General features: G+C 51.4%; 1 protein-coding gene across 1 annotated transcript; it reads left to right on the top strand.

Annotated features, from left to right (window-relative positions):
- The first annotated feature begins 493 nt into the window (after positions 1 to 493).
- On the top strand, positions 494 to 10,040 carry PPP1R1A (protein phosphatase 1 regulatory inhibitor subunit 1A). The gene is made up of 7 exons (XM_045829541.1): positions 494 to 776; positions 4,422 to 4,482; positions 5,712 to 5,749; positions 6,076 to 6,139; positions 8,248 to 8,403; positions 9,281 to 9,387; positions 9,907 to 10,040. Exons 1-7 carry the CDS (start codon positions 693 to 695, stop codon positions 9,910 to 9,912), a joined length of 516 nt encoding a protein of 171 aa, XP_045685497.1. The 5' UTR covers positions 494 to 692; the 3' UTR covers positions 9,913 to 10,040.
- The last annotated feature ends 211 nt before the right edge of the window (positions 10,041 to 10,251 follow it).

Genomic DNA, 10,251 nt, shown 5'->3' on the forward strand with positions numbered 1-10,251 from the left:
GCCTCCAGTTCCCCTCGCTGCCGCCCAGGGAACACCGGTCTGCTGCCCAGACCTCGCCGATCCCCTCCAGGTTGCCATCTCCGCTCTAGTGTGTTCTTCCTAAGGAAAAGTCCTTCTCCCTGTCTAGCCTTAATCCTTCCTGCTGCATGCCTAAATCCCCTTTCCTTCTTTTCTTTATGAGACAACCCCCTTTAATATCATAAATGAAATCTTCCTTTCGCGTTTGTTGCCTCCCTTCTCGCAGTGCCCCTCCGCACGCCCAGCCCCTAAAACCCGCCCGGGCTTGGAGAAGTTCTTGGTAGCCGCCCCCACACCCCTCCCTGCCCAGAACTCCGGGGACACCTGCATGCCCGCGGAGCTGTCCACCGGGACTGGCACCGGCCACACCCCGATCGCCCGCCCGCGGGGTGGAGACCCCGGCAGCAGGCGGCGCAGCCACGACGGGGTTAAGGCTCAGGGCTGGGGGAGGGAGGGGGGCCTGAGGGGCGGGTGGGGAGCCAATAGGCAGCCGCAGAGTCCCGGGGGCCGCGAGCTGGGAGCGCGGAGCCGGGAGCCGGGAGCCGCGAGCTCAGCGCGCCGGGCTGGGGCCGGGACCGAACGGAGCGGAGCGGAGAGGCAGCGCGGCCGCCCCAGCCCCGAGTCCCGCCGCCTTCCCGCCCGCTGCAGCGCGGGCCAGCGGCCGCCGCCCAGCTATGGAGCCGGACAACAGCCCCCGGAAGATCCAGTTCACGGTCCCGCTGCTGGAGCCGCACCTTGACCCGGAGGCGGCGGAGCAGGTGCGGAGCAGGGAGGGGCTCCGGGTGACTCGCCCAGCTGAGGAGGAGGGGTCCCTGGACTGTAGGATCCGAGATCCCCGCTTGGTCCTCCCCTAGCAGTGCGCCACTGAAGGCGGACGCGCCCAGTCTGGGGGTCTGCCATTCCCTCCCCCTCCGTCGGAGCCACACGTCCCTAGCTGTGCTTCTTCGAGACCGATGGAAGGACGAGCGCCTCCACTCGAAGCTGGTCCCCTCGAGAGTCGCTCCCTGCCTCCCCAGCCCCGGGGGAAGGGGCTGCCTAAGGACACGACCCCTCCCTCCTCCGCCACTCCGGCATCCTCCACCCAGTCATCCCCGGCAGAGTTTCGGCGCTCCGCCGGGGAGCTGAAGGGTACTCGCAGCAGCGCGGGAGGGGTGAGCGGAGAGGGCAGGAAATGGAGGGAGCCTGGTGCAGTAGCAGTGGAAAGAAGAGAAATCGCCTCCTGGGCCTTTCCTAACCAGGGACGACCCTGCAGGATCCCTGGGAGTGAGGACAGGCAGGGGCTGGGGAACTGCGAGGGCTGGGGCTTTGGGAGGGGAGGTGGTCCAGCCAGTCTGCAGGCTGAGGCTCCCCTTTCTGCAAGTCTGGACACGTGGGTCCTTTTTCCCAACTACTGCCTTTTGGAGCAGGGAGTGGGGGTGGCATAAAGAGGATGGCACTGGGAAGGCACAGGCAGGGGCTGTAAGGGGCTGGGGTTCAAGTTGAGCAATCGGCAGGGGAGAAGCCCTGTGCTGGCCTTGGCTCAAGGGGTGGGAGTCCAGGGCCGGGGCCCAGCCTCCTGGCCTGGACTATTTTTAGCTCAGAGCAGCCTGGCAGAGGCGGCAGCCGCGTGTGCGAGTGTGTGAGCAAGTGTGTGTCTCAGGGAGAGTGAGCATGAGTGGAGAGGGCCACCACCTTGGTCACTACTACAGCCTGTTTGCCAAATATTTGCTGGTTTCCCCATCTCCTTTGTGATCTCCTTCCCTCTGCCTAGATATGCCTCTTCCTAAAGAATACCCATGCCCACAAGGTCAGTTCTTCACATCCCCCAACTGGCTGCCAGGGCTCTGCTGGGCCTCCCCACCTGAAAAAACACTGTGGCCTCTCAGCATGGGCTGAGCATGGGCTGAGACAATGTTCTTTCTGTTGATCCAACTGTTTGGTAGAATAAGGTCTAGATGGGAAGGTGCGCACTCTCTCTCCCTGTAACTTCAGCTTCGCATGTGGGTAGGGGTTAGGTACCTGCTTCTCCATCCTCTCCCTGGCCTGGGGAAACCACATCTCCAGACCTGCGAAGTGGGACAGTAGAGGGATCGTGGTGAGACTTCCGAGCCCCTGAGGATGAGGAGAGTGGAGAATAAGGAACGTGGGGAGTGGTCCCTGGGCCCAGGAGAAAGGCCACTATCCCTGCAGGCAGGGGACTGGCAAAGGTCACCTCAGAGCCAGGAAAATGGCCCAAGAGTGTGGGCTGTGGGGGTTAGGGGTGAGGTTTCAAGCAGAACTGCCTTCCATTGGCACAAACAGGTCTCACTACCTGACACCTGCATCTGTTTGGTATTAGCGGAGGCAGGTGTAGGTGCCTGTTTTGGGAGAGCAGCTGGTTCAGGGTCCAGGGGCAGGGGAGAGGGATGAGGCAGTGCTAAGGAGCCAGAGGGACAAAGAGAGCTGGGACTTGAGCCTGCTTTTCTCTAATCTTCAGAAATCCATCTACCAAGCCTGAAATTTTACCTGCAGTCTAACCTCAGCCCCTCCTGCTGTGTTACCCAAGTGTGCAGGCAAAAAACTCCAGGTTTGGCAGGAGCTAATAACCCAGACTGACATGAGAGGGCAAAAACCAGCCAGAAGATCTGATCTGGAGAGCATGGAGTGTCAGGGGGTGGGGGGTGGGGGGTCACAACTACCAGGTCCTTGGCATGATTGGTTTGGAAATAAATCAGAGGCAAAGGCACCAGGTGTCCTTGAGAGCTAGGACTTGGGATAAGTGCAAGAAAGAAAAGAGAGCATCTACTCGTTTCCTAGTAGTTCAGGTGCCTGGGCAGTGCTTTGAGAAGTCTTACTTTGTTCCCTTACAATTCTCAAGGACACTGAGTGCTTGGAAATCTCATCCAAGCCTAGGAGATTGGCTAAGGAAGGGACCTGGGCAAGATCACAGAGCCCCGCTGTCCTTTCAAAGGCCCTTTCTGTCACACTTAGAGTCTCCTTCTCAGGCTCCCAGCTCCCACTAATCTGTACCCCACCCTCTCCCTGTCTCTTCCACAGCCAGCCCCCACCCCAGGGAAGGAGAGAAACAGAAAGGAGGAGTTCCCTCCTAGGAGAAGGATGGCCCTCACCCACATACCTGAAGCACACATGCCTGGCACATTTGCACCAGGAATAGCCAGAGACAGACACAGCTAGTGTTTGTGCAGTGTGTGTGTATACATGTGCACACATACACAAGACTGTTAGTGCCAGGGACCTTGATATGTCACCAAAACCAGATGTCACTGGATTCTCCTGAGAATGTACTGCCCTACCTCAACAAACCCCCACCCTATACAACCCGTTCTTTGCGGAGAATCCTGCTCTGACTGAACCCCTCTGGCTATGGCTGGTACCCATTTCCTGGGCATAGAGAAGGGCAGGCATCTTACCACCCTCACTCCCTGTGGTAATGATACTAAATAATGGATACACAAAGATAGGAATTTGATCATTCAGCATTCTCCCCTTACCCCTCTCAGCCCTGGATAATTGCAGCCCCTTTCCCAGTCCCTTTAGCCTTCCCCCCCTTCTGCTGCCCTGGAGGGAGCTGCTGAGACTCCAACCCCACCTTCCCCTTACTTCCAAGTCCCTAAACCCTCCAAATAAAGAGCAAAACTATATGTCCCAAGAGTCCTTGGACTAACTTCAACAACAATCAACTTTATTGGCAGCATGACAAAAGAACAGCAACAGGAAAGGGGCTCAGAAGCCCAGCAAGTAGCTCTCATATGTTAATTTCTTAGAAAGGGAGCCAGAGCCCAGGATAAGATTTTTCGGCTTAGCCTCAGGCCCTGACCAGGCTCCAGCTCATTTACATTTACCATGACAAGGATTTCCACAGACCATATTTCCTGACGAATCAGAAAGGCAATGTGTCTAAGGTTAGAAAGGACATTACAGTGTGAGGGGCACAGGCCAGGGGAATGAACATTCAGACCTACAGTCTCTGTGCTGACTTCCCAGGCTTCGTGGAGGATGCAGGGGTGCTCTGCAGGTGCTTGCCCACGAAGGGTTAATTTCTGTTTGGCGGGTGGGCTGGGAGACTGAGGGAAGAGCCTTGTGCTTTTGCCCTCTCAGTTTATTTCTGACCATTGATCCAGGATGGACGGAAGGACAGCGGGCCAGAGATCGATGTGCTGGAGCAGATATAGCTGCTGAGATGGAGACCTGGGGTCAGGACTGGGGGGAGATGCAGAGACAGAAAGGGGGCAGGGGTGCAGAAAGTGGGAGAGGGCTTTTGGGTCCCCAACGGAGAGGGATGGGCCCACGAAAGCCCACCCTGGGATAGCGGGTTCAGTGTAACATGACATTTTTTGAAGTGTAACTGGCTGACCTGGATTATACTGCTGAGTGGTGTTGGTGGGGCTTTGATGCTTCCACATGTACTTGACCTCTTTCCTCAGATTCGGAGGCGTCGCCCCACCCCTGCCACCCTCGTGCTGACCAGTGACCAGTCATCCCCAGGTAACCTTTGGGATGGCTCGCTGAGGGGAGTGGGGGCTGCTGAGGACAGCTGGGCCTGGTGAGAAAAGGTGCGCCGGGCAGAAGAAGCGCATTTCTTTTTTTGTCTTTTTTTTTAATATTTAGTTATTTTTAGAAAGGGAAGGGAGGGGGAGAGAGAGAGACAGAGACAGAGACAGAGACAGAGACATCAGTGTGCAGTTGCTGGGGGTCATGGCCTGCAACCCAGGCATGTACCCTGACTGAGAATCAAACCTGCGACACTTTGGTTCACAGCTCGCGCTCAATCCACTGAGCTATGCCAGCCAGGGCAAGAAGTGCATTTCTAAGAGGTTGGAGATCTCCTCAACCCTAGGGGCAGAAAAGTGGTGGCTGGATTAGCAGGAGGATTTCATTTGCTCTGGGGAGATGAGCAGTGCTGGGAAGGGGAGGAAGACCACCCAGTTGCTAAGCCCCCCAGGAATTGGGGTGGTCTAGTGAGTGCTGGTTGCTTCGCAACAGCCCTCCAGGTTTCTCCCGGATGCTGCTGCCCCCACCCCCAGAAGCAGTGACAGCTGTGGAGAGAGGGACCGCCTCCATCAGCTATCTTCACAGCCCCCAGAGGGGGATGGGAAGGTTAGAAAAAGCTGAGGGAGCAGCTGGCATTCTGGTCACCAGTGTCCCCATCAAGGTCTGGGGAGGACCAAGGTCTCAGAGAATGTCATGGGGAGCTTGACCGGAGAGTGGAAGCGAGGTGGTCGTGCTGATAAGCTACATGGGAGTTCAGGATGCCTGCATCTCCAGCTTTCCTCCAACTACTGAAAATGATTGTACATTCCTGGCCCCTGCACAGGATAAATTTGCTATTGTTTTTCCGATGTTCCCTCCTTGCAGGGTTCAGTGCTGGACCTGGGTTGGGAGAATGGATGGAAGGAGAAAGGGATACAAATACTTCAGAGGGAAGTGCAAAGGGACCACAGATCCTAGGACCTTCAGGTCTGAGGCAAGGATGTAGACACAGATACACCTGCAGAGTCAAGGACAGAATTAGATGCAGGGGTAAAGCCAGCCAGGAGAACAGGAGGAAGCCAGAAAAAGTAGGTCTGGGGCAGCCACCAGGGCCAACTTCCTAGAGGCAGATGTGAGGGACAGTCAGGAAGGAGCTGACTGCAGAGACTCCTCTCCTTGGAAGTCAGCTCTGTGGGGACCCTCTGGGTTGCCTATCCTCATCACTTTTTCCCTGTTCCCTTCAGAGATAGATGAAGACCGGATCCCCAACCCCCTACTCAAGGTGAGCTGGCCCCTCCCACTCAGCCCAGCCCAAGGAATCCACAGACTCCTTGGGGGATTAGTCCTCAGAACCCTCCATCTGCAGAACCTTTGACTCCCTCTTCCCTGCACCCCCAAACATGCATGAGTGGACATACATACACATTTCTCCCAACATATCCCACACTCAGTCTCCTTGCTCACCATTGTAAGAGAGTTGGAGAAGCAGGAGTTTTCTTCCTCTACTTTCCAAAGTCCATGCCTACCCCCAATTACAATCCAAAAGCATGGCAAGGCAGAGGAGGCAGGTGAGAGGACTGGCACCCACCTGTGTTCTGTCCTTCACAGTCCACTTTGGCCATGTCTCCACGGCAACGGAAGAAGGTGACAAGGACCACTCCTACAATGAAAGGTTTGTAAGATCCTTCCCATCTCTTCCCCTCTATGCCTGGGGTTAAGCATTTGACCTAATGACCCCTGTGGAAGGAACCCTTGGGAAGTCGTTGTCTGTCTGTATTATAGTGGGGTTGTTGCTGGACAAACTGGAGCTGGATTCCAGCTCTGCCTCCCGACTGGCTGGGCGGCCTTGGGGAGCCTGCTTAACCTACGGAGCCCCAAATACCACCCCACTATGGCAGTTAAGTTAAAGAACATATATGAACTCACCCATTATAGTATGTAGCACATAAAAAGTATTCAGAATTTCTTTTCAATTACAGTTGACATGCAATATTATTTTATATTGGTTTCAGGTGTACAGCATGGTGGTTAAACATTTATATAATTTACAAAGTGACCTCGTCAATAAATCCACTACCCCCGGGCGCCATACACAGTTATCACAATGTTATTGACTATATTCCCTATGCTGTACTCTACATCTTCGTGACTGTTTTGTAACTACCAATTTGTACTCCTTGATCTCTTCACCTTTTTCACCCATCCCTCAAACCCCCTCCCATCTGGCAACCATCGGTGTGTTCTCTATAAGTCTGTTTCTATTTTGTTTGTTTGTTTATTTGGTCCTTTAAATTCTGCATATAAGTGAAATCATGTGCTATTTGTCTTTATCTGTCTGACTTGTCTCACTTAGCAAGGACCTTCAGGTCCTTCAGTGTTGTCACAGATGGTAAGATTTCACTTTTTACGGCCAAGCAATATTCCATTTTGTATTTGTACCACATCTTCTTTATCCACTCATCTACTACTGGGCACTTAAGTTACTTCCATATCTTGGCTATTGTAAATAATGCTGCAATGAAGAAAGGGGTACATATATCTTTTCAAATTAGTGTTTTGGATTTCTTCAGATAAATATCCAGAAGTGAAATCTCTGGGTCACAAACCAGTTTCATTTTTAATTTTTTGAGGACCTTCCATACCATTTCCCAGAGTGGCTACACCAATTTGCATTCCCATCAACAGCGCACAAAGATTCCCTTTTACCCACATCCTTGCCAACACTGTTGATTTATTGATGATAGCCATTCTGACAGGTGTGAAGGGATACCTTATTGTGGTTTTAATTTACATTTCTCTGATAATTAGTGACATTGAGCATCTTTTCATATGTGTACTGGCCATCTGCATGTCCTCTTTGGAGAAGTGTCTACTCAGGTCTTCTGCCCATTTCTTAATTGGATTGTTGGGGGGATGGTGTTTAGTTGTATGGGCTCTTTGTAAGTTTTGGATATTAACCCCTTATTGGATGTATTATTGGTGAATATCTTCCTCTATCCAGTAGGTTGTCTTTTCATTCTGTTGATGTTTTCCTTTGCCGTGGAAAAAGTTTTTAGTTTAATGTACTCCCATTTGTTTATTTTTTTCTTTTGTTTCTCTTGTCCAAGGAAATATTATCAGAAAAAAATATTTCTAAGAGCAATGTCAAGGAATTTACTGCCTTTGTTGTCTTCTAGTTTTATGGTTTGGGGTCTTACATTTAAGTCTGAAATCCATTTTGAGTTTATTCTTGTGTGTGGTGTAAGAAGGTAGTCTAGTGTCCTTTTATTTTACATATGTCTGTACAGTTTTCCCAACACCATTTGTTAAATAAACTGTCTTTCCCCACTGTATGTTCTTGCCTCCTTTGTCATATTATTTGGTCATATAGATGTGGGTTTATTTCTGGGCTCTCTATTTTGTTCCGTTGGTCTGTGTGTCTGCTTTTATGCCAGCACCATGCTGTTTTGATTTCAAATATTTCTTGACTCTAACTTGAGTCTTTTCTCCTGTCCCCAAGGGAGACCAAGTATCCCAGCAAGTTAGGATAATCTTTTGTTCTAAAAGGCTCTTCCTTACACTTTTTTTTTTAGCTTTGAAGGAAATGTTTTACTGTCTAGCTTTAGTCCCTCCTAATTGCCTAGCAAATGTCCCTCCTTGTTCAAGTCTTGGGGGATGGGAAAGTCAAACCACACTGGCAGAGTGTGATGGCCATTTGCTGGGCCTGTGGAAGTTGAGGGTCCACAGAGGAGGCTCTGGGCAACCATGTCCACGGTTTCCTCCCTTTCTCTGTGCCCCCAGAGCTCCAGATGATGGTTGAACATCACCTGGGGCAACAGCAGCAGGAAGAAGAGCCTGAGGGAGCCGCTGAGAGCACAGGGACCCAGGAGACCTGCCCGTCTGGGATCACAGACACAGAAGCCGAGTCCAGGCTGGGCGCCTCTGAGAAAGCACAAAGTATGTTCAGGCTGGGCAGAGACCAGCCCAGGAGAAGCCAAGCCTTACTATTGTGAGGAGGGGTCTAGCAGTGTATCTTCATGGATTGCATATATTTGCATCTCTTCACGTTTCCTTACTGAATGATCCCAAGCCCTCCCAGCTATACTTCAGAGCCCCCACCCCCCGCCCCCGTTATGGCTGTAGGGCAGCCTATCCTGACAGAAACAGCACTCACAGGCTAGAAGCCCCACTCTGCCCCTTTCCCAGCCCAGAAGCCTTGAGCAACTTATCGAACCTCACCCTATAAAATGATAATGATGGTGCCTATTTCACTGGGTTGTTTGTGAAAATTAAATGAGACTGCGCAGTAGCTGACACATACAAAGCGTGTAATAAATGGAAACCGCTGGGGTACTGTTAATACACATTCATAGTCCCTTATCCCAATTATTCCAGAAGTCAGAATTTCTTCCAATTTTATAAAGATGATACAGTTTGTATAATGTATATTATGTCATGCCCCCCGCAGAACACCCTTTAATCAAACACATTAATATTTCTACAGTGAAATGAATTGTCCCACTAAGTGGGATAAATAGACTATAAATAGCTTCCTATCAGTTCAGGTTAGATTTAGCCGCATGTTGAGATTGTACCCAAATTTTAATTTTTTTGAGGGTTTTTTTTCTATTTCTGATTACAGATAAATTAAAAAACATAGAGTAGGAATTGTGATCAGAGAAAACCCTGTCATTCTTGCCCAATTGCCCCAGCTTGGTCTTGGCTCCTCTCAGGGGTCACTGGAGAATGGGATGGGGTGAGCAGATGCACTGCCCTCTCTACAAGCCCTCATGGATGCCCCCTCTCCCTCCCACCCCCCATTTTCCCTCCTTAGAGCCTGCAGAATCCACCCCAAAAACTCAGAAGAGGGACAGCAAGAAACCCAGCACAGAGGAACCCTCAACCCATATACCACCATTGGATTCCCAGGGAGCCAACTCGGTAAGCCCCCAGGGCTGCACAGCAGGTCTGCTGGAGAGCAGGCCGTGTGGATAAAGGCAAGGGCTAAGATCTGGAGTCAAGGAAAGGGGAACAAAGTACCAGCCTTGATCACTGAAGAGCCCTTCTCTGTTGCAAGAGGATATAAAACAGGGAAGCTGCAGCAGGAGGGACTGAGGTTAGACTCTGTGTTAGGACTTCTGGCTCCTGGAATAGGTGATAGAAATAGACCAGGGGTTTTCTGATAAAGGGCATTTGTAACCCACAGGAATCCTCACCTGTCCAGGCAGAGTGAGCTATGGTCCTGCCTGTAATGGAAACATTGATAAAATAACCTTATGAGCTTTGATTTTTACAATCTTCCCTCCCCTGTGTAGACTGGACAAGTGGTAGGAACTGGTGTCAGACAACAGAAGTTAGATGCTTGACTAACAGGCTCATTGGGCAGACCAGCAGGGGAGGGGACAACAGGCCCTCTGGCTTCTCACTCACCCTCACTTTCTGTCTCCTTTCCCACAACAGGTCTGAGAGTGAAGGGGATATCCCGGATTCAAGACTGCGGTTGGGAGTGTGTGGACACTGGATTTGTTTCTTATTTCTCCACTTTTGGGGGGAAATCTCTTGTTTTTAAAAAGTGATAAATTTGGTGTTAGGTCCTTGGCATTTTCCTTCTTTCCCAACTTGGAGAAACATTTCTCCCTCCCTTCTTGTCTGCCCTCTCTACAGCCCCCTGCCCTTCTGCCCAGCTGCCTCTGGAAGAGAGAAAATAGGGAGGCTACGCAGACTTGAAAAGAGGGTTTTTCTCCAACCCTGTCCTTACTTGCTGCAGGAAGGGAGATGGGAGTCAGATAGATGGAAGGACTAACT

Source organism: Phyllostomus hastatus, unplaced genomic scaffold (assembly GCF_019186645.2).
Source record: "Phyllostomus hastatus isolate PE091 unplaced genomic scaffold, TTU_PhHast_1.1 phas_scaffold_93, whole genome shotgun sequence".
Taxonomy (NCBI): domain Eukaryota; kingdom Metazoa; phylum Chordata; class Mammalia; order Chiroptera; family Phyllostomidae; genus Phyllostomus; species Phyllostomus hastatus.

Excerpts from the sequence above, each read along its gene's own strand:
- PPP1R1A (XM_045829541.1), top strand. The coding sequence starts at position 693 with ATGGAGCCGGACAACAGCCCCCGGAAGATCCAGTTCACGGTCCCGCTG. Across the intron at positions 4,483-5,711 it reads CAGTGACCAGTCATCCCCAG|AGATAGATGAAGACCGGATC; the intron begins GTAACCTTTGGG and ends TGTTCCCTTCAG. Across the intron at positions 8,404-9,280 it reads CGCCTCTGAGAAAGCACAAA|AGCCTGCAGAATCCACCCCA; the intron begins GTATGTTCAGGC and ends TTCCCTCCTTAG.